The 23171-nt window shown below is 44.6% G+C and overlaps 2 protein-coding genes across 2 annotated transcripts; both read right to left on the bottom strand.

The window, feature by feature from the left end:
• Positions 1-10963: 10963 nt before the first annotated feature.
• On the bottom strand, positions 10964-12445 carry LOC137817495 (uncharacterized). The gene has a single exon (XM_068620775.1). It carries the CDS (start codon positions 12443-12445, stop codon positions 10964-10966), a length of 1482 nt encoding a protein of 493 aa, XP_068476876.1.
• A 5408-nt stretch (positions 12446-17853) lies between these two features.
• On the bottom strand, positions 17854-22030 carry LOC137817494 (uncharacterized). Its single transcript, XM_068620774.1, has 7 exons — positions 21677-22030; positions 20757-21536; positions 20477-20644; positions 19307-19880; positions 18942-19213; positions 18610-18691; positions 17854-17999 (listed from the first exon to the last, which is right to left on the bottom strand). The coding sequence occupies exons 1-7, from the start codon at positions 22028-22030 to the stop codon at positions 17854-17856; spliced, it is 2376 nt and encodes a 791-aa protein (XP_068476875.1).
• Between the last annotated feature and the right edge of the window lie 1141 nt (positions 22031-23171).

Here is a 23171-nt window from a genome sequence, read left to right as displayed (position 1 = left end):
TTGGCTTTAAAAGTGAACCTCAAGACTTGCTCAATTAACAAACCACTTGGCCTTTCTTAAATGACCCCAACTCCACTCCCTTGTTGATTGGAGGATCCATCCACCGAAAGGAGCCACTAGAAGTCATTAGTGTTGAACATGGGAGCTTGAAGATATGCTGCTCTTTGGTTTGGGTTTAGATTAGGTTTTTAGAATCTTTGTTAAGATTAGTTCTTAATCCTACACAAAGCTTGATCAAACAGTTTTAAAAGAAAGTGTTTTTCCAAGCAAAGGGAAAACAACTGGTTGATTGAAATCGGTTGTTTGTCACTTAGCTGGCTTGAGTTTTTAAAACTGCTTTTTGAATTAGTTATGCAACTTCCTGACTCATTCAACCGGTTAAATCGTGGTTTCAACCGGTTAAATGTATGTTTTCACAACAGCTTTTTGAAAACTTGTTTTAACTGATTCAGCTGATTAAAAGTGCCTTAAACGGCTACATTTCAAGCGCTATAAATATAGCCCTTCTTTCAAAGCAAAATTACACAACAAATACAACAAGTATTGATACAGATTTGAGATCAAAGAAAGAGATTTGTTTTTTGAAAGGAGTTTTTCAAAGTGCAAGATTGTTGTTCAAGCTTTGTTGTGGTAACAAGATTTGATCATAGGGTTTCTTGTATTGTGCGAATTCAGGTGTTTTCTTTCCTTGTGTAGATTCTTGTAATAATACTTCTTTTACCTGTTGTGTGTGTTTGAAATCCTGTAAAGACAAAGTGTGTTATGTCTTGAGGTGTTTGGTTTTGCAAAGAGGGTGAGTAGATCTTGTGGGTTTCAAGGTCACCTCTTTGTGGTGTGTTGTTCTAATCTAGTTTTGATTACTAGTGGAACTCAGATGTTGTTCTCAGAACTGGATGTAGCTCAAGTGTGAGTGAACCAGTGTAACTCCTGCTGTGTGAATCTCTCTATCTCTTTCTCTTTATAACTGTTTGATAACTCTGTTTTTGCTGCTGGTATAAACAATTTTTGTATGATTGTTTGATTGCTTTCCTTAATTGCTTATATGGATTGTTTGATAAAGATTCATTCTAAATCAAGTCTTTGCGAAAATCTTTCATAAAACAATTCACCCCCTCTCTTGTTTAAGCCATCAATTCTTACAATTAGGATCAGACTGGGGACCTTCAGATGAAAGCTCTACCATGAAGGCATCATACACCTGCCCCTTAATTGGTCCTTGAGGCTCATACTGTATATCAAACTCTGACTATTCAACTTCCTAGCGGACCATCCGACCTGCTATGTCGGGTTTTTGGAGGACCTTGCGAATGGGCAAATCAGTCATCACATTCACAGTGAAGCTCTGAATGTAGTTGCGGAGTGGCTAAGCTGTGAATACCACGGCTAAGGCAACCTTCTCAATGGCCCGATACCGTGTCGAGGACCTAGAAAAGAGTGCAGCCACTGATCAAGCCCAACCTTCCAGGAGGATGACTCTGAGCATGACTCAAGACATAGAGCTAGGTCAGAGTTTACCTCTAGCCAATGCTTCAGCGCCTAGCCTTCTCAAGAGGATCACAAGGAGTAGAGCACAAGCCTTGGGAGTTGAGCATTAGCCAGTGTCTTTATTTTTAATATCAATAGAATAGGTTTCCTTTAGAATAATAGGGGGTGTGCTTATCACTTTAGCTTGAGCATAGCCTTTTAGGGTAGGAATTTGACCTATCTTCTAGAAGAATAGGACTTAGGGGGCGACATTGACTTAGTCAATGCTTAAGACCACCGCTTTTTAGTGCTTTCCCATCTTACCCTTGCTTCTTGTTTACCAAGGCACCATCTCCTATAAATAGGGTGCCTAACTCCTTGTATTTTCATGTTGATTTTGAATATAGAAGGAAAACTCTGCACAAAATTGTGTGAGGCTTGGTTCTCTAGCCTTAGGTCTTATCTTGAGTGATTTCAGAGCTCTCAAGTTTATGTGATTCCGATAACATGATATGGATATGATATGAACATGTTATGGATTCAACAAGAGTTGAAATATGATTAGGCACTTTTTAAGAATTGGATCAATGTTCTCAACATTCAAGAACTCACCAAAACACAAAAAACCAAGCCAAACTCACATAGAAACCCATTTTGAACAACAAACCCATGGATAGTGATCCTGTAGCCAACTCTAGCGTGGAGGAATTGCTTTGTCACTTCCTCACCCCGCCTATGCAACTGTGCTATCTGCAAGAATGCTCTTAGAACCTTCTCCGGGAACTTCAAACGCAACCTGTAAAACACACAGACGGCGCCTCTAGCGGCCGTTTGCACTCCGACGCTCAAGTTAGGTCACAAAACCACCAACCAAAAATGTCTCACTCAATCTCTCTCTGTGTCTGTGCCTAACAGAATTCTGTTACGCTATCCTCTGCGTGTGTCAGAATTCTGTTACGCTATTGTGCGAAAACGTACCACAATCAGTAAAATCGTGGGTGTGTGTTTTCTGTGTGTACCTTTCACGACGCGGAGTGCACCTTTATCTTGGCCGCGCCCCTCTCAGATGGTGACACGTGGAGGCATGCAACTCACATCTAACCGTAGACGTGCCACTACCTGAAGGGCTCTAGCGCATCTCTTTGTGCGCCTAAGTTATTCCCTTGCGGAGTAACTTAGCGCGTTTCTTCCATCTGGGTGAATCGCACACTCCCAGGAGAACGCCAGGTGTGGCTGGACTAGGCACACTCACCAAGCATTGCTCTCTGCCTAAACGATTTCCCCTTCGCGAAATTATGCACGTAATGGGTTAAGAGAGTCACCAATCACTGACCGGTTTACTAACTCCCTCAGGCCACTCTCGTGCACGATTCTACCGGCGAGCAGCTCCTCTTTCTCTGAGATATGATCATGCGAGGTCCATGCGTAACGCTCTCGCTAGGAATCTCAGTCCCAAATTAACTGCGTGTAACACGGAACCCCGATGACCATGCACCCGATGACTGATCGGTGCTCTAGTGCTTCTCGTGTTCTCCCCCCAGGTGTTTATTTTGGAACTGATCTGTCGGTGGCCACTCGGTTACTGACCACCGATCACCGTTCGGGGTGATCTCCTCCCTGATCTCTCTGCCACCTGATCCACGTGTCACCCTACGAGTGGTCCACGTGATTATCTGTTGCTGACGTCATTGACTACCGATGACCGACCGGATCACAAGCCCCCCAGTCTCGAGCTGTGAACTCGTTCTCAGCGAAGAGACTAAGTGGTCGCGCCCTCGGTCCACGTGGCAAGTGGGGCCACATCACGTGCCACCTCACGTGTTGCCCTTTGACGTTATGACTTCCTCCCTTAATCTCGCGACACGTGGACGCATCAACGGCCAGCGTGGAGTGTCGCTAATGCTTCCCTTATTCAAATAGGCGCGCGCCTTCACTGTTTCATCATCTTCTTCAACACTCCAACTCTCAGACTTACTTCGAATCTCCTCTCTGCGCGCCCAACTTTCTTCAAGCTTTCTACCTCAAGACCTTCCGCGATCATCTAAAGGTATGACTTTTCTTCTTCCTTGATCCATTTAGGTTCTTTTCACCGATTGCATTCACCCTTTTCACTACCATGCATTCATCTTCTCTGTTTTTCTTCTTCTTAACCCGCGCTAGGGTTTTTTGCGTTTCTCACTTCACTTTCTACTTCTCTCTCTTCCTCTTCTTCGCCTGGACCTTTCTTCCTTCTTCCCTTCCTCTGTTTTTCACCGAACCATTCATCATTCCCTTTTCTTCCGTTCATCTGACCTTTTGCTTTCCTCCATTGGAGTTACCTTCAATGGCTCGCTTGAAGCAAACTGCTCGCATCGTCGCCTCATCCTCTGGTGCACAGCCTTCAGCAAGTGCACCAGCGTCACCTCCACTTGATGCACCTTCCTATCAGGACAACGCCAGGGTCTATGACTGGGCTCCCCTGGCATTGCTGGCCGAAACTTCCACTCAACTACCGAAAGGCCACCTCAAAACCCTTCTGAGCAACGACCCTGACGAGCCCTCCTGCGCCATCGACAGGGAGAATGATTTCAACGTTCGCGTACGCATTCCTCCTCGAAAGATGCCAATCTGCGCGGACGATAGGGCTACCAATGGGGTGCCCTTCACCATCATATACTCTGCCATCTTCAAAAGGTTGAAGCTGCGCTTGCCCTTCACCTTCTTTGAGAAGGAGCTGATGATGGAGTTGAACGTTGCCCCTTGCCAACTCCATCCGAATGCCTGGGCTTTCATACGGACATTCGAGATCCTCTGCAACTACTTTGGGCATAACGCCTCTGTAGACGTCTTCCTACATTTCTTCGAGGCGAAGAACCCTGGGGATAGGTCTTGGGTCAGCCTGAATGGAGTTGCTGGACGAGTGATCTTGGGCCTGTACCAGCAATCGTTTAAAGATTGGAAGGGCAGGTTCTACATGATATCTGCTACCCAGCAAAGCCCAACGCTGCTCGAGGGGTTTCCCTTTTATTGGGTTCCTGGAGTCGAGTTTAAGAAGCCCCGGGGCCTTGAAGCCATGGCTCCCTACGAGCGCGAGCTGTGTAGGTTGCTCCTAGGGGCAAAATATAACTCGGCCCTTCTCATCAAACACGAGTTTGATGTGGTGTCTCTGAAAAAGTACATAGGTAGGTTCTTCTTCTTGCACCTCTTAGAATACTTGCACACTCTCATGCATACTTGCATAACATTTTATCCACTTGCACAATTATGCCATCTAACTCTTCTTTTTACCCTTGATGTAGACATGACTTCAGGGAAAGATAGGAGGAGGGCACTACTGGAGCTTGCCCGGGTCAGAGGTGCCAAGGGGACTGGTTCTTCCTCCTCTACCACCGAGCCCATCGCGGCTCCACCTCTCTCGGTCGCGCCAGCTGAAGGCCCCGAGCCAGAGAAGAAAAGAAGAAGGCTAGTAAAGGCCTTTCCCGCAACTGTTGCGGCCGCTGCTGCTCCTACCCCCTCAACCGAGGAGGAGAGTTCTGGCTCTCCTCTTATACACCGCAAGAGGAAACACCAAGAGGTTGGGGGGGCTTCATCCCTTAGGCCTGGGGAAATCGAAGTGGTGCAGATCGAGGAGGGTTCACCCCCACCTCCTCCTACTCAACCTGCCCCAGCACCAACTTCCTCCCCCTCCCCTCAGCATCTACCATCTCCAACGCCTCAACTTCTGTCTCCAGCATCACTTCCACCCCCACCCCCAGCGGGCCAAGCTATTGGTCAATCCACTCCACCTGCTGGGAGTGATTCTGCCCACTCGGGGGGTTTCTCAAGACTTCCTGCATCACTACCACCGCCAACCTCTGCTGCTACTGCTGAAGGTGGTGAGGCCAGCTCGCAGCCAAGCAGCTCTGGCGCTAGCAATGAAAATTTCAGTCGAGTCATTGCCTTGGTTCGACATTTCATACGCAGCCGGGAGCTTCTCGAATGGAGTGGGCAAGAGGTGGACACGCACTTGGCCAAGCAGATAGTGCTTTCCCTAGAGTTTTCCACCCAGCACCGCAAGCAACTGGTCCTGGAGAAGAGGGTCAAGGAGCTTGAGCACGACAAGGAGTCACTGCAGAGTGACTTTGAGGCTGCCCAAGGGTCCGTAGCCCTGATGAGGGATATGGTGGAAAAATCCAGGAAAGAGTACCTATCGCAAGTCCAGGAGACCATCAAGACTAAGATCTTGATGGGGCAAGCTATCAACACTCTAGACATCGAAGTGGTGGAGCTGAGGAGCAAGGTAATCAACCTGGAGGCTGAGACTTCCTCCCTACGCCAACTAAACTCACAACTAGCGGGGGATCTCAAGTCTACCAAGGAGGAGGCCACTGATGGGGGGAAGAAACTTGAGAAGGCAGTGAGCGAGCTTTCTGCAGTGAAGGTCGAGCTTGCCGAAGCAAAGGGCAAACTTGGAGAAGCTGCCTCTTCCATTGCTTCCCTCACCACTGAGAAGAACGCCTTGGAGACTTCCAAGCAAGAGCTCGAAACTGAGAACGCCGAACTTATGAATGTGGGTGCTGACGCCCTTGCTGAGGGGTTCGAGCTGGCATTCGAGCAGATTCGTTGCGTTCTTCCAGATTTGGACCTTACGCAGTTCAGAATCTACCACGAAGTGGTAGATGGCAAGCTCATTCCTCCTTCTTGAGTTTTCTTCTTGTAAATTCATATTTCTGCACAATTCTTGTATTTGAAACTTGTATAGACCTTGGTGTGAATATATACTTGCTTCAGCTATATGTTTCTTCTCTCGTATCTTCTTAAGCTTCATCTTTCTTTTTGCACACAACTAACTGTTAACTAGCTTAGGTTTAGCGCGATCTGTACTCTTTGATCTTGGCCTCTACCTTGATCACGACTAACAACTCCCTTAGCTTTGTCTTTGACAGTTCTTATGCACAGCTTCGTACTAGATGACTGACTAGGCATAGTCTGTCTGCTTCGGCTTGTTGTGTAAGAACTTGTTTGGAAAAGCTTCCTCCAACAAGGCACTACCCACTAGCATATCCACCAACAACTCATCAGTCATCGTTCTTCGGTCTTCACCTTGCTTCTCTGTCGCTCTAGCGCTAAGTGCATAGAGAACTTTGACATCGACCGTTAGAGGTGATGCCTTGTTTTGGGGGAAGAAGAGTGTTTCTCGATAGCCCCTCTTTTCTTCCCCAAGGTCATCAACCTTGGGCGGATCGGGTCGTTCTTTCCCTGCCTCACTCCTGGGGTGAGAAGGGTTTAAACTAAGAGCTTTACTGGGCCAATATTGGTATATGCCAAGTGGGTAAGGACGTTTGTCGAAATCCTTCCTTTCCCTCTCTTGGTCTTACTAGCACCCCTGGCTTTTCAAACCCTAATCGCCTGCACTCACGCCTGGGGTGAGGAGGACTTAGATTAGCGCCCATACTCGCGCCTAGGGCGAATAAGGCCTAACCGATCACCCGCGCTCGCACCTGGGGCGAGGAGGATTTTACCTTGAAAACTCTCGCACACTTGATATGCTGATAATCTTTTCATTGGGTGGCCTCGTTAAAAACCCTCCTTAGGGAAAAGAGTGCCCCCTTATCTGTTCAACTGTTTTCAGTATATACACTGTGTCTTTAGCGCGAGAACGCAACTACTTTACAACTTAACTGAAATAAAATTTCAAGTGGGTGGCGTTCCACGTTCTGGGGATTGCTCCTCCCTCCAGAGTTTCCAGCCGATAAGCTCCATTCTCCAATGCCTCAACCACTCTGTATGGACCTGTCCACTTTGGAGACAACTTGTTTTCCATCTCCTTCTGATGCGCCTTTCTCATCACCAGATCACCTTCCTGGAAACGCCAAAGCCTCACCTTGGAGTTGTGCCTCCGTTCTACTCTTCTCTTGACGGCTTCAGCACTAACTCTGGCTTCTTCTCGCACTTCGTCCAGTAGGTCGAGATTCACCTTTCGCTCTTCATTGGATTCTACGGCAATGAAATTCAAAAACCTGGGGGAGCTCTCCTGTATCTCCACGGGAATCATGGCATCTGTCCCGTAGACAAGGCTAAAGGGTGTCTCATGGGTGCTGGACTGTGGAGTGGTATGGTAGGACCATATGATTCTGGGGACCTCCTCTGCCCATTTTCCTTTAGCTTTCTCTAGTCTTCGCTTCAGCCCCCTGAGCAGTACTCGGTTGGCTGACTCCACCTGCCCATTGGTTTGTGGGTGTTCCACCGAGGCGAAAACCTGCTGTATCTTTAACTCCTCGCACATCTTCCTTAGCTGATGACTTGTGAACTGGGTGCCATTGTCGGAGACCAGCCTCTTGGGTACTCCGAAACGACAGACAATGTTCTTCCAGACAAAGTGCTCGACTTTCTGTGCGGTGATGTGCGCGACTGGTTCTGCCTCCACCCACTTGGTGAAATACTCGATGGCCACGATGAGGAACTTCATCTGCCTTATCGCCAAGGGAAAAGGTCCTAGGATGTCGATTCCCGATGTGTGAAATGGCCACAGGCTATGGATGGACTTCAACTCCTCGGGAGGTGCCTTATGCCAGTTTGCGTGAAGTTGACACTGTTTGCAACGTTGAGCATACCTCACGCAGTCTTCCTTCAGCGTTGGCCAGTAGTACCCTGCGCGGAGGATCCTACTTGCCAAAGCGCGACCACCTACATGACTTCCGCACACCCCCTCGGGTAGCTCTAACATAAGCCTAGTGCATTGCTCGCCATACACGCAGATCTGCACAGGATGAGAAAACCCAAATCTAAACAGGTTCCCGTCAATCAAAGTAAACTTACTCGAGCTCCTCTTTATTCTTTTTGCCTCTGTTGGGTCAAGTGGGAGTACATCATCTTCTAAGTACAACTGGTACGGTGTTATCCACGTGTCGGGCTCCCTAACAGCGCAGACTTCCATCGCCTCATCGGTCTTTGCCTGTCGCGCTCTAACCCTCGGCGCTTTCAACGTCTCTTGAGTCAGCGAACGATGACCGATCGCCAGACACTCCATCGATTTGTACACTTGAAGTACCTGGTTGTCTGACATGAACGCTCGCGGTACCTTCAAGGTCTCCTGAATGACGGTCCTTTGTTTTCCCCCCTTGCCTGAGCTGGCCAGCTTGGCAAGCAGGTCTGCTCTAACATTTTGCTCTCTCAGCACATGAACTAGTTCAAACTCGGTTAAGGACGTCTTCAGGAGCTGTACGCATCCCAGGTAAGCCGCCATCTGGGGATCTTTCGCCTGGAACTCCCCTGTGACTTGCCCGGTGACTAGCAAAGAGTCACTCTTAGCAACCAGACTTCTTGCTCCCATTTCTCTTGCTAGCAACATTCCTGCGATCAGGGCTTCATACTCCGCCTGATTGTTGCTAGCCTTGAAGGCAAAGCGGAGGGATTGCTCAATCAGCACTCCGTTCGGGCCTTCCAAAATGACCCCAGCGCCGCTCCCCTGCTGATTGGAGGAGCCATCCACTGATAATACCCATCGGAAGTCTAAACCTTCTGCAGGTGTCGCGACCGACGTCAGCTCGACCACAAAGTCAGCGAACACCTGCCCCTTTATCGGTCATCGGGGCTCATACTGAATGTCGAACTCTGACAATTCCACCGCCCACTTGACCATCCTTCCCGCTACGTCTGGTTTCTTTAGCACCTTTTGGATGGGCAAATCTGTCATTACCACTACTGTGAAGCTGTGGAAATAATGTCTGAGTCTTCTCGCTGAAAATACCACCGCCAGGGCAGCCTTCTCGAGGGCTTGGTACCTTGTTTCAGGGCCTTGCAGTACCTTACTCACAAAGTACACAGGCTTCTGAACCTGATCTTGCTCTTGCACCAGGACTGAACTGACTGCCCTCTCCGTCACAGCAAAGTATAGACGAAGAGGGGTGCCCACTTATGGTTTACGCAAGACTGGTGGGCTTGCCAGGTACTCCTTATGAAGGCCTCCTCGCACTCCTGTGTCCAAAGGAATCTGCTGTTGCGCTTAAGACACTGGAAGTACGGATGACCTTTCTCCCCTCCAGCAGACATAAACCGGGATAATGCTGCCAACCGACCGGTGAGTTGCTGCACCTCCTTCACCGTCGTTGGACTCCTCATCGCCACGATTGCTGCGCACTTCTCTGGATTAGCTTCGATTCCACGCTCTGTCAGGAGGAAACCCAAGAACTTCCCAGCCTCCACGCCAAAAATACATTTCTCAGGGTTGAGCTTCAACCTGTACTTGGCGACGGTGGTGAATAATTCCTCCAGATCGGCCACATGATGCTCCTTTTCTCGGGATGTGACCACCATGTCATCTACATATGCATGCACGTTCCTCCCAAGCATGGGCGAGAGCACCCTATCCATAAGTCGCTGGTAGGTAGCCCCCGCATTCTTCAGCCCGAACGGCATTACCTTGTAGCAGTAGCAAGACCGTTCAGTCATGAATGTGGTCTTGCATTTATCCCTGGGGTGCATTCTGATCTGGTTGTATCCTGAGAATGCATCCAAGAAGCTGAGTAGCTTCCCCCCTGATGCGCTATCCGCTAGAGCGTCTATACTGGGTAGAGGGTAGGAATCTTTGGGGCATGCCTTGTTGAGGTCAGTGAAGTCCACGCACATCCTCCACTTGCCGTTTGGCTTCTAAACCAGAACCATGTTCGCTAGCCACTCAGGGTACTGGATCTCCCTGATGTGCCCTGCGGCAAGGAGCTTTTGCACTTCGTCGTGGATCACTTTCCTCTTTTCTTCGTTGAATTTCCTTCGCCTCTGACGCACAGGTCGAACTTTAGGATCAAAGGAAGTCAGGGTCGATTCCTGGCATGTCAGATGCTGACCACGCGAACGCGCCCATGTGCTTCTCGATCACCCCGACGATCAGCTTTCGTTCTTCTTCGCCGAGCGATCCTCCCAACTTGAACCTTTTCCCCCTTATATCTACTTCTACCCACCCCTCAGCTCGGTGGGGTCTTCTCTCGCTGGCGATGACCTTCCTCGCGATCCCTGACTCTCGAGGAGTGATCATGCCCTCCTCCTCCGCTTCCACCTGAGCTACCTGGGAGCCCCCTAGCGTAGCAGCCTCCATCTCCTGATCGCCATGCGTTCCCCTAACCACCGATCGCTCTTCTAGCACACCTGGTGGTGGTGTTGAGGTGACATGGCATATGCTCCTCTTCTGCCTGAGGCTGTTCTCGTAACAGCGTCTAGCCTCAGCCTGGTCTGACTTGATGGTTATTACGGTCCCCTCCATCGACGGCAGCTTCAGCTTCATGTGCCTCGTCGATGGCACTGCACCCAACCTATTAAGTGTTAGCCTTCCCAGCAAGATGTTGTACGCAGAAGGGGCGTTCACCACCAAGTACTTTATCTTTTCGGTGCGGGCTGTTGTTCCATCGGTGAACGTCGTCCTCAGCTCAATGTACCCCCGCACCTCTACCTGATCCCCTGCAAAGCCGTAAAGACACCCGGTATACGGCCTTAGTTGATCGGGGGACAGCTGCAACTTGTTGAATGTCGGCCAGAACATGACGTCTGCCTAGCTCCCTTGGTCTATGAGCACTCTGTGCACTCGCCTTCCTGCTGTGATGAGGGAGATGACCACAGGATCGTTGTCGTGCGGTACAACGTCCCATAGATCAGCTTTCCTGAAAGTGATGTCTACCTCGGGGAAATGGCCCTCGTCTACCGAGTCCACGACCATAACCGATCGAGCATACCTTTTTCTTTGTGATGCGGTGCACCCCCCACCGGAGAAGCCTCCCGCAATCGTTTGCACCTTCCCGTGCACAGGGACTTCGTGTTGCCGTTCTCCTGCCTGGGCCCCCGATGCGCGATCACCCTGTGCCTCCCGCAGGTAATCTGCCAGGAACCCAGACTTTACCAACTCCGCCAGCTGGTGTCCCAACGCCAAGCAGGAGTGGATTGTGTGGCCAAAGGCCTGGTGAAACTCACACCACTCGTTCTTCTTCCTCCCAAGTACCTTATCTGTCTTCTCTGGTACTCGGAGTCTTGCAGCTATGGCAGGAAGGGCGATCAGATCCGCCAACTCTACCATGAAATCGTATCTTAGGGGTTCATTATTCTCCCTTGCACGCCCCCTGCCCTGGTCCTTCCTGGGTGCATAAGGACGAGGTTTCCCCTGCACCTTCTTTCCCTCCTTTGCCTCATGCACCCTCGCTTGTTGTTGTTGCTTCCCCTGTCCTCCACGCGGCTTCGTTGGTGCAGCACTTCCTCTTTCCTCTGCCACTATGTGCGCCACCGCGCGTCGCCCGATCTCCGCAAAGGTGCTGGGATGGCTCCTGATGAGCGGCTCACTGAAGGGACCAGGCAGCACTCCCTTCTTAAACGCACGCACCAGCATGTCCTCATCCTTGTTGGGCAATCTAACCACTTGTGCTCCAAAGCGGTTGAGGTAGTCTTTCAGCGACTCACCTTGATATTGGCGTATAACGAACAGATCGTACGACACCACTGAAGGTGCTCTGTTAACGATGTACTGCTCAGTGAAAAGCTTCGAAAACTGATGGAAGGACGTGATATGACCCTTTGGCAGACTCACGAACCATTCCATGGCGATTCCACTCAGTGTGCTCATGAACATCTTGCAATACACGGCATCTGAGCCCCCAGATAGCATCATCTGAGTGTGGAACGCCGTCAGATGCGCTTCTGGATCTTCTACCCCCGTGAACGACGCCTTCACTCCCACCAGGTTGGGAGGCACCACGATTGTCATGATTTCAGGGGAGAATGGCATAGGGAACGCTCTCGGAGGCGATGGTGGCATTGACATCCGTTCCTTCTGCGCCTGTAACGTCCTTCTCAGCTCCTCATTAACGCGATTCAGCTCATCATTCCTGCTCTGCGATGCAGCCAACTCCACCTGCATCTTCTCTTGTTCAGCTCTCGACGCTGCGACATTGTCCTGCAGCGCACGCATCATCTCCAAGACCTGCAGCATTGTCACAACTCCTTCCTCAGCAGATGGCGCAGGTGATGTTTGTCTTGTTCTCCTCATTTTCTCAGCAAAAACTTTGAGAAACTTCAGAAACTTTGGTGTGGATGGGACCACGATTCACAAGGCCCCACGGCGGGCGCCAAATGATCCTGTAGCCAACTTTAGCTTGGAGGAATTGCTTTGTCACTTCCTTACCCCGCCTATGCAACTGTGCTATCTGCAAGAATGCTCTTAGAACCTTCTCCGGGAACTTCAAACGCAACCTGCAAAACACACAGACGGCGCCTCTAGCGGCCGTTTGCACTCCAACGCTCAAGTTAGGTCACAGAACCACCAACCAAAAATGTCTCACTCAATCTCTCTTTGTGTCTGTGCCTAACAGAATTCTATTACGCTATCCTCTGCGTGTGTCAGAATTTTGTTATGCTATTGTGCGAAAACGTACCACAGTCAGTAAAATCATGGGTGTGTGTGTTTTCTGTGTGTACCTTTCACGACGCGAAGTGCACCTTTATCTTGGCCGCGCCCCTCTCAGATGGTGACACGTGGAGGCATGCAACTCACATCTAACCGTACACGTGCCACTACCTGAAGGGCTCTAGCGCATCTCTTTGTGCGCCTAAGTTATTCCCTTGCGGAGTAACTTAGCGCGTTTCTTCCATCTGGGTGAATCGCACACTCCCAGGAGAACGCCAGGTGTGGCTGTACTAGGCACACTCACCAAGCATTGATCTCTGCCTAAACGATTTCCCCTTCGCGAAATCATGCACGTAATGGGTTAAGAGAGTCACCAATCACTGACCGGTTTACTAACTCCCTCAGGCCACTCTCATGCACGATTCTACCGGCGAGCAGCTCCTCTTTCTCTGAGATATGATCATGCGAGGTCCATGCATAACGCTCTCGCTGGGAATCTCAGTCCCAGTTTAACTGCGTGTAACACGGAACCCCGATGACAATGCACCCGATGACAGATCGGTGCTCTAGTGCTTCTCGTGTTCTCCCCCCAGGTGTTTATCTTGGAACTGATCTGTCGGTGGCCACTCGGTTACTGACCACCGATCACCGTTCAGGGTGATCTCCTCCCTGATCTCTCTGCCACCTGATCCACGTGTCACCCTACGAGTGGTCCACGTGATTATCTGCTGCTGACGTCATCGACTACCGATGACCGACCGGATCAGATAGAAACTCAAGAACACAACATATAGCATTTATACCCATGGAGGACGTGACCAAAACAGCAAGAACAACCAATTTTCACCGATTAAAATTGAATATAAGTGCAGCAAATGAAAGAGGACATCATAAGGAAGAAATTGCACCGATTGAAAGTGAAAACAAACAAATAGAACAAAAATGGGTAATTTGGAATGAAGGGAAAATGGACTTATGTGGATGAAGCTCTTGGAATGTGCACGCCACTTGAAGGATGGTTGGCTTCAAGATGAGTGTTGTTGCCGCCACTTGAGAGCCCAAGAATTCACTCAAGATAAGACTATAAGAGAAGAAGACACAAGTCTCTCTCACTCACTCACCAAATTGGTAGAGGTTCTTTACTCTAAAAATCAATCTTATTATTTCAAAGACCTAAGCACCCCTTTTATAATAGAGAGGGTTGGTCACAAATGTACAAGAGAAGCATGAAAGGTTGCATTCTAACTCCTTCTATTCTAGCCCCTAAAGGAGTGTGAAGAGACACCTTTCTAGATTTTTCCTAAAACTAACGCCTAAAGTGCTATACAATGGAGGTGTCTCTAAGGTTTCCCTTTTTAGCACATCCTAAAGCTATTCTATATTATTTACAAATTTATACAAAAGAAACTATAAAGAGAGATATTAATTGGAGCCCATTCTTGAATGCTTGTAGTCTTCTTGTTGGCTTTAGGCTTGGTCCTCTCTTTATTTAATTCTTCTTTAATTTTTTAGAAGACTAGAAGGAAGAACTTTAAATTCTTGGGTGGATGGCCTCTTCCTCCATTAGTGAAATCCTCTCTTACTTGATCTCCTTCATGCTCCCCGAGTTAGAGAGAATTCGTCCACGAATTCTGAATCTCTGCATATAACAAAGTCAGTTTACTATCAAAATTAACAAGTGAATAAGAAAAAGGAAAACATGACTTAGAATTTGTAAGCAGTGGGAGTTCAAAAAAGGAGGTCCTATAGACAGACCAAGTTGGAAAAAATTGTTTGGGAATGATGATATTTTTTGGAAAAAGTCCTCTTAAATGGTGAAAACCATTAGGAGGTATGAAAAAAATCATCCCTAACATTCTTTAACCAATATGGTGGTGAAGTAAGAACCTTTGGTAATGAAAAAGAAAAGGAAGGAAAACACATTGAAGGTGAAAGGAAGGAAGACCCATGTCATCTTGGCCTTTTTTGTCTTTATCATTTTCTCTTTTGGTAGGTGGTGGAGTTAGGTCTTGTTTTACCTTGTTTATCATGAAGGTTTGTTTTAGTGGACAATGAAGAGCTATGTGCCCAAAACCTAAACATTTAAAATATTCATTTTTGAAGTTTTGGTAGGTGACTTAGGAGTAGAAGGATTTGGAGTAGAAACTTTTTTTGAAGTGGTTTGTTTGGAAAAATTGGAAGGAGAAATTCGAGTAGAAATTTTGTTTGCATCCTTCCTAGAAGAGTTGTAGAAACCATCATCATGAGTATTTTTGAAAGTTGTTTTCAAAAGATATAATTCCACCTTGATGGCTATGCGGAGCACTTTCTTTAAAACAGAGTACTCATTTAATTCTACAAATTCTCTAATATCTCTTCTCAAACCACGTACAAACCATTTTATCTTTGACTCTTCATTAGCATGCATATTAATTTTAGTCAAAGTTGTTTCAAAATCTTTAAAGTATTCATCTACCATCCTATGTCCTTGAGGAAGCCTTTGGAACTTCAACAAGTGTTCTGTACCGTCCCGTCCCCGGGCGTCGACCAGAGTCAAAGTCAAAGTCAACGTCAGGGCCAAGGTCAACATATGGTGGGACCACACGAAGGGCTCAAAGAAGGTAGTCAACAGAGTGACTACATAAGGCGTCGCCAAGATAAGGGCGTCGCCAAGGTAAGGCGTCGCCAAGCAAGTCATCAGCAATGTTACTCCCCGATACCCATGGGTAGGAAAGACCATGGAGGGAGTGACACCACGGGAGGCTTCGGGCCCGCCTAGCTCAGAACAGTAATAAAGAGAAGAGAAAGGTGGCTTCAAGGCCATAGTACTAGCGCCAGTAGGGAGTAGCCTGACTCGTGAAGTACCCAGGCCACCTCAGGGAGACCCTTGGGATAGATACGACTCAAGATAAGACTTAAGAATTGGATCAATGTTCTTAACATTAAGAACTCACCAAAACACAAAAAACCAAGCCAAACTCACATAGAAACCCATTTTGAACAACAAACCCATGGATAGAAACTCAAGAACACAACATATAGCGTTTATACCCATGGAGGACGTGACCAAAACAGCAAGAACAACCAATTTTCACCGATTAAAATTGAATGTAAGTGCAGCAAATGAAAGAGGACATCATAAGGAAGAAATTGCACCGATTGAAAGTGAAAACAAACAAATAGAACAAAAATGGGTAATTTGGAATGAAGGGAAAATGGACTTATGTGGATGAAGCTCTTGGAATGTGCACGCCACTTGAAGGATGGTTGGCTTCAAGATGAGTGTTGTTGCCGCCACTTGAGAGCCCAAGAATTCACTCAAGATAAGACTATAAGAGAAGAAGACACAAGTCTCTCTCACTCACTCACCAAATTGGTAGAGGTTCTTTACTCTAAAAAATCAATCTTATTATTTCAAAGACCTAAGCACCCCTTTTATAATAGAGAGGGTTGGTCACAAATGTACAAGAGAAGCTTGAAAGGTTGCCTTCTAACTCCTTCTATTCTAGCCCCTAAAGGAGTGTGAAGAGACACCTTTCTAGATTTTTCCTAAAACTAACGCCTAAAGTGCTATACAATGGAGATGTCTCTAAGGTTTCCCTTTTTAGCACATCCTAAATCTATTCTATATTTTTTACAAATTTATACAAAAGAAACTATAAAGAGAGATATTAATTGGAGCCCATTCTTGAATGCTTGTAGTCTTCTTGTTGGCTTTAGGCTTGGTCCTCTCTTTATTTAATTCTTCATTAATTTTTTAGAAGACTAGAAGGAAGAACTTGAAATGCTTGGGTGGATGGCCTCTTCCTCCATTAGTGAAATCCTCTTTTACTTGATCTCCATCACAAGTGGCGATCGTCCTACAATCATCTTGGAGAAACCATACTCCAAGTTGCGTGTCCATTCTCAATTCCCACCATAAGCATTCTTTATTTCATCCTTTCTACCATTCCATAACGCCACTTTCATTTGTGCTTCCTATACTTGTTTTTTTGCTTTTTCTCCAATTCGGTTTCCATCATGTTATTGTGTTTACTTTCATGTCTTTTCATTTCCACACTTTGCATCATTGTTACCTTATTATGTGATTTTCCTTTTTGCCTTTGGAAGTGAACCTTCACACTTACTTAACCTCTTGGTTAAGTTCGTGTCCAGTGTTAGAATTGTAGGCCTTAAACAATAGGGGGAGGTGAATTGTTTTAAAAAAAAATTCGCAACCTTTGAAGGTATAGAGAAACCCAATGAAGACTCAAAGTGAAAAGAATGAAGTTAGCCAAGAAACAAATATGTTTTATTAAGTTTCTAGAAATTCAATCGGTTGTTTGTGATTCAACCGGTTGTTTTTACCAGCATTCAATGAGAACAAGTCAAAACATATTTAAATGAGAGTAAGGATATAAAGAATCACACAACAGATTATACTGGTTCACTCTTATACCAAGAGCTACATCCAATCACCAGAAACCACTGGGTATTGCACTAAGCAATCAACAACTTTGACTACAAACCACATACCAAAGAGGTGATCTTGAACTCTTCAAGAACACACACCTCCTTTGGCAAACCACACTCTACAGATCACAGAACACCCTATGTATCTACACTAAACAAGTTAACAGAATTATAGTGTTCAAGAGAGACAAAGGATTGATCATATTTGATACAGATTGAATTTCAAAATTACACAACAATCCTATTCCACTCTTAGACAAGTCAAACCAAAGCTTGAAATAAATCTTGGAGAAAACATATTTAATTTTTCACTGCGAGGTACAATTGACATTTATAATTCCCAATTCATTTAGCAGAAAATTAAACCTATCCTTAGCCAATGGTTTTATGAACAAATCTGCAAGTTGTAAATATGTACCAATGAACTTAATCTCACATGTTCCATTAGATATGTGTTCCCTTAGAAAGTGATGCCTAATTTCAATGTGTTTGGTTCTTGAATGCATGACATGATTTTTGGTTAAGTTGATTGCAGTTGTGTTATCACACAACAGAGGTATATGGTTAAGTAAGATACCAAAGTCATTCAATTGTTGTCTTAGCCATATGGTTTGAGCACATCAACTCCCTACTGCAATGTACTCTGCTTCAGCAGTGGAGAGAGCAACACATGCCTGTTTTTTGCATTGCCATGAGATCAAGCTTGATCCAAGCAAGTGACAGGTACCACTGGTGCTCTTCCTATCAATTTTGCAACCTGCAAAGTCTGAATCATAATAGCCAGTCAAACTTAATGAAATGTTACCTGGATACCACAAGCCAACTTCTTTAGTTCCTTGCAAATATTTCAAAATCCTTTTGGCAGCATTGTAGTGTGATTCTTTTAGGAGCAGATTGAAACCGAGCACACATGCATACTGCAAACATTATGTCAGGCCTGCTGGCAGTGAGATACAATAGAGATCCTATGAGTCCTCTGTATTTGGTTTCATCAACAGGAATTCCAGCTTCATCATGATCTAAGTGATAGCTAGTTGAGAAGGGTGTGCTGATTGGTTTGCACTTGTCCATTTCAAAATTTTCTCAGCAGATCCTTGCAATACTTGGCTTGATTCAAGAAAATGCCATCCTTGAGTTGTTTGACCTGCAAGCCTAGAAAATAGTTCAACTCACCCATCATTGAAATTTCAAACTCACTCTTCATGATTTCCACAAAAGTTTCACATTATTCTCCATTGTTTGATCCAAAAATGATGTCATCCACATATACTTGTACTAGAATTGTGTTATGCCCTTTCTTCTTGATGAACAAGGTCTTATTTGATGTGCCTCTGTCATAGCCTTGTGACGTGAGGAAATCACTTAGCCTCTCATACCATTGCCTAGGAGCTTGCTTAAGCCCATAGAGAGCCTTTTTGAGTTTGAACACGTGTCCTGGATGCTGATGGTCTTCAAAACCTGGTGGTTGTGAAACAAATACCTCTTCATTTATATAACCATTCAAGAAGGTACTCTTCACATCCATTTGGAATAGCTTTAACCCTTTGATGCAGGAGAAGGCAAGCAGCAATCTAACAGCTTCTAGCCGAGCCACTGGTGCATATGTCTCATCATAGTCTATTCCTTCTTCTTGATTATACCCTTTAGCCACTAGCCTAGCCTTATTTCTAGTAATCACCCCATGCTCATCCATCTTATTTCTGAATACCCATTTTGTTCCAATTATATTCATCTCAGGTACTCTAGGAACAAGAGTCCAGACCTCATTAGGAGCAAATTGATTCAGCTCCTCTTGCATGGCAAGAATCCAGTTACTGTCCTTGAGGGCTTCATTCAGATTTTTGGGTTCCTCTTGAGATACAAAGGCCATTGTTTCACAGAAGTTATTCAAGGATTTTCTAGTTGATACTCCCTTCTCAATGTTCCCAATGACATTATCAAGGGTTAGGTCTCTTGGGGTTTTCCATTCTTTTGGCAAACCTGCAGACACAGTAGGTTCTTACATAGCAAGTGAGTCAGTAGTATCAATATGAATCGATTCATTTTGATTTAAAATAGATTTAAAGTCATCACAGTGAAGATCATCAACAACAGTTTTATATATGCTATGATCTGCTTCATCAAATACAACATGCATTGATTCTTCTACAATGAGCAATCTTTTATTGAAGACTTTATATGCATGACCATTCAAAGCATAACCAATGTGCACACCTTCATCAAATTGAGCATCAAACTTACCTAAATTCTTTTTGCCATTATTCAATACAAAGCATTTACACCCAAACACTCTAAGGTGGCTCACACTAGGTTTCTTGCCCTTATACAATTCATATGGAGTTTTCTTAAGAATGGGTCTAATTAAGGTTCTGTTTAACACATAAGATGCAGTATAGACAGCATCTGCCCAAAAATACTTAGGAAGCTTAGATTCATTTAACATGGTTCTAGCTAGTTCTTCTAGTGATCTGTTTTTTCTTTCAACTACACCGTTTTGTTGGGGAGTCCTAGGGGCTGGAAAGGTATGTGATATCCCATGCTTCTCACAGAACCTTTCAAATCTAGCATTCTGAAACTTTCCGCCATGATCACTTCGAATTGATTTTATGCAACAACCATTTTCATTCTGCAGAACCTTTGCTAATTTCTAAAAAGCATTGTAAGCATCATTTTTATGTGCAAGAAACAAAGTCCATGTAAATCTAGAGTAGTCATCCACAACAACTAAATCATACAAATTTCCAGCCAAGCTAGCAACTCTAGAGGGTCCAAATAAGTCCATATACAATACATCCAATGGATTTTTTGTAGAAACAATGTCTTTTGAATTGAAAGAGGATCTGATTTGTTTACCTTTCACACAAGCATCACAAAGCCTGTTATCTTGAAATTTAATGTTAGGTAAACCAGAAACAAGATCTTTAGATTTCAGTTTATTTAAGTGATTAGTGTGTATCACCAAAGGTTACATGTCCCTATGTTTTGAGCTTCAAGCTAGTGAATTTTGTAAGATCTCCAGTCATATTGGAACAGCCACTGTCCAAGTACCATTGATTTTTCTTGCTGCCTTTCTGCAAAACAGAACAAAGATGATACAAATGGTACCCTTTTTAGTATAGGGTCCAACACAAATTAAAACCTTCCCTTTGGTAGCCATTTTGCTAAATTTTTAGGAACAAGATGCTTTCTAACAATGCATGACCTAGAGGTATGACCAGATTTCATGCAGTAAAAACAGGTTACATGAGATGCCTTTTTGCCACTGTTAAAAGCTGAAAAACCTGATTTTGCTGGAACAAAAAAACTTGAAAGCTTTTTGACATTGGTTACATTTCCAGGGTTATAACCAATACCATTCTTATTGAAAACAACATTTTGTGAGCCAAGGAGAGACTCAAGGTTCTCTCTTCCCTTGGTGAAATTGGAAAGGGATTTTAGCAAATACTCCACTTGTTTTTCCAATTTTTTTGCAGTTTTCACAGGTTTTAATAGAGGCATGCAATCATGTTAGTTCAAGGCTTACCAAATTTGTTTTGGCCTTATGCAGTTCTTCCTCAAGTGTTTTTACTTTAGGTGCAAGCACATTATTTAACTTTTGCAACTTACTGCATATTACAGCTAGCCTATTTGCTTTATCATGTGTTTCCTTGAAAGCAGCAAGCAATTGATCATAGTTATCAGATTCCATAGAGAATTCACTTACTGAATCAGAGATTGACCCTTCATCTTTCACCATGAAGCACATATTGTTTTCCTCACTTTCAGTTGAAGAGCTGCTGGTTGAAGATACTTCATTCTCTTCCCACGAAATGTAAGCTCTTCTCCCCTTGCTCCTTTCAACCTTCTTGCTGGCAGATTTGTCCTTTGATTGATTGTTTGGACAATCCATTTTGATGTCCCCTGTTTTGCCACAGCCAAAGCAAGTATAGTTAGAGGAATTTGAGTCATTAGGTTTAGGATACCTTCTTTTCTGCTGGTTCCTATCTCTGCTTTTCTTCTTCAGGAATTTCCTGAATCTCTTTGTAAGTAGGCTGATTGTATCATCATGTTCAGCATCTTCTTTTTCCTCACTGATCTCATTTTGTTCACTTGCTTTCAGTGCAAGTCCTTTGGGTTTTCTTTCCACTGTTTCCTGCTCTTTGAGTCTCTTGAGCTCCAGCTCATGCTCCATTAATTTCCAAAAGAGTGCAGCAGTTGACAGCTTTAACAGATCACGACTTTTTGATATGGCAGTCACCTTGGGTTGCCAGCTTTTATCGAGGCACTTCATCACTTTTATGTTGAGTTCCTTTCTGTCAAATTCCTTTCCCAAACCAGTAAAGTGATTCACAATATGAGTGAACCTTTTCTGCACATCAGCAATGCTCTCCTCGGATTGCATTCTAAACAATTCATATTCTTGGATGAGAGAATGTTTTCTTGACCTTTTCACATCTTCAGTACCATCGTGAGTGACTTCCAAGACCTCCCACATCTCCTTAGCTGAACTACATTGGATATCTTGAAGAACTCATCCATTGTTAATGAGGAGGTTATGATGTTCATGGCCACAAGATCATATTGAGCCTTCTTCCTTTCGGTCTCATTCCATTCAGATCTTGGCTTTACCACTTCTTCATCCTTGACAACCTGCATTGGCACATAGGGTCCATGGACCACAGCCTCCCAAATAAACGAGTCAATAGATTCCATGAAAATTTTCATTCTAATTTTCCAAAAGACATAATTCATTCCATTGAACATAGGTGGTCTACTAACAGAAGATCCCTCAGCAAAAAGCGCTTTAAACTCATACATTATTGCAAACAAACTTGATTAAAATACAAGTCCTCGCTCTTGATACCAATTGTTGGGTTCAATAGTGTCAAAGTTCAAGAAGGGGGTGAATTGACCTTTGAAAAGTTTCGCACAGAATCAGTTTTTATCACAGTACACAGAAAATAAATCAATTTATTTGGCAATGAACAAATTTATTTTGACACTGTTTATGTTTGAAAACGTTTAGATCAGCCAAGTTAATCTTGAGATTATACAGATTAATTTGCAAGCCACACACACACTGATTTTAAAGGGAAAACTGTGAACAGCAAAAACAGTGACCTTCAATTTTTAAGCAAGTGATTAAGGTTCAATTATTAGCTTGACAATCAATTAGGTAACCTATCACAATCAACCTGTTCCAGTTGTATTTAACAGATCATATATCTTCTTCACAGAACCAAACTGATTTTCTAGAAAATAAGAACTGTATGAACAAGCCCAGAAAAAACAAATTTATTTTTAATTGAACAGATTCAATTTCTGGCAGATTAACAGATAAGCAAGAATTCGAGTGCAGGGATGAAGAGAAATGAACAGACAACAATTATACTGGTTCACTCAAATGAGCTACATCCAGTCTCACCTAATCTAAGGTGAAATCCACTAAACAAAATGTACCAAACACACTTACACAACCACTGTTCTTGAACCGTACAAGAAACTTGTCACACTTGCTGAAAAACACTATTTCAGCACACACACTCTTCAAGAAACCCTATCAAGAAGAGTTTACAATCACACTTTTACAAGAAAAGAAATATGAAACGAATACACCTGATAGAGGATGCAGAAATCTGCCTTAGACCAGTAGAACAGATTGCTCACACAGTAGCAGCACCTCTCACCCAGCCTTAGAACCAAACAAGAACAAGCACACTTTTGATTTTTGAAATCTTTCAAGAACACATGCTAATTCTCTGTAAATCCTTAATTCTCTGATGTAAAACTTGTTTTCTCAAATGTATGATTCACACTTAAAAACAGGAACAATTTTTCTTTTTATAGAAAAACAACTTATAACAGATTTTCAAAAAATAGTTAAAGTTGTTGTAAAAAGAACATATTGAAAATAAAATGAACAGATTTATTTTCAAAAGCAGTTAGAGAATCTGTTATG

Source organism: Phaseolus vulgaris, unplaced genomic scaffold (assembly GCF_000499845.2).
Source record: "Phaseolus vulgaris cultivar G19833 unplaced genomic scaffold, P. vulgaris v2.0 scaffold_88, whole genome shotgun sequence".
Lineage (NCBI taxonomy): Eukaryota > Viridiplantae > Streptophyta > Magnoliopsida > Fabales > Fabaceae > Phaseolus > Phaseolus vulgaris.
The sequence above is the reverse complement of the archived record's forward strand: the minus strand, read 5'-3'. Positions and strand labels throughout refer to the sequence as shown.

What these genes read in the sequence shown, in the direction of transcription:
- LOC137817495 (XM_068620775.1), bottom strand. Translation starts at nt 12,445, where the DNA reads ATGAGGAGAACAAGACAAACATCACCTGCGCCATCTGCTGAGGAAGGA.
- LOC137817494 (XM_068620774.1), bottom strand. Translation starts at nt 22,030, where the DNA reads ATGTATGAGTTTAAAGCGCTTTTTGCTGAGGGATCTTCTGTTAGTAGA. An exon ending in CTTGGAAGTCACTCACGATG is followed by an intron (nt 21,537 to 21,676) that starts GTACTGAAGATG and finishes GGTTTGGGAAAG; the next exon opens with GAATTTGACAGAAAGGAACT. An exon ending in TGTTGTTGATGATCTTCACT is followed by an intron (nt 19,214 to 19,306) that starts GTGATGACTTTA and finishes CTGTGTCTGCAG; the next exon opens with GTTTGCCAAAAGAATGGAAA.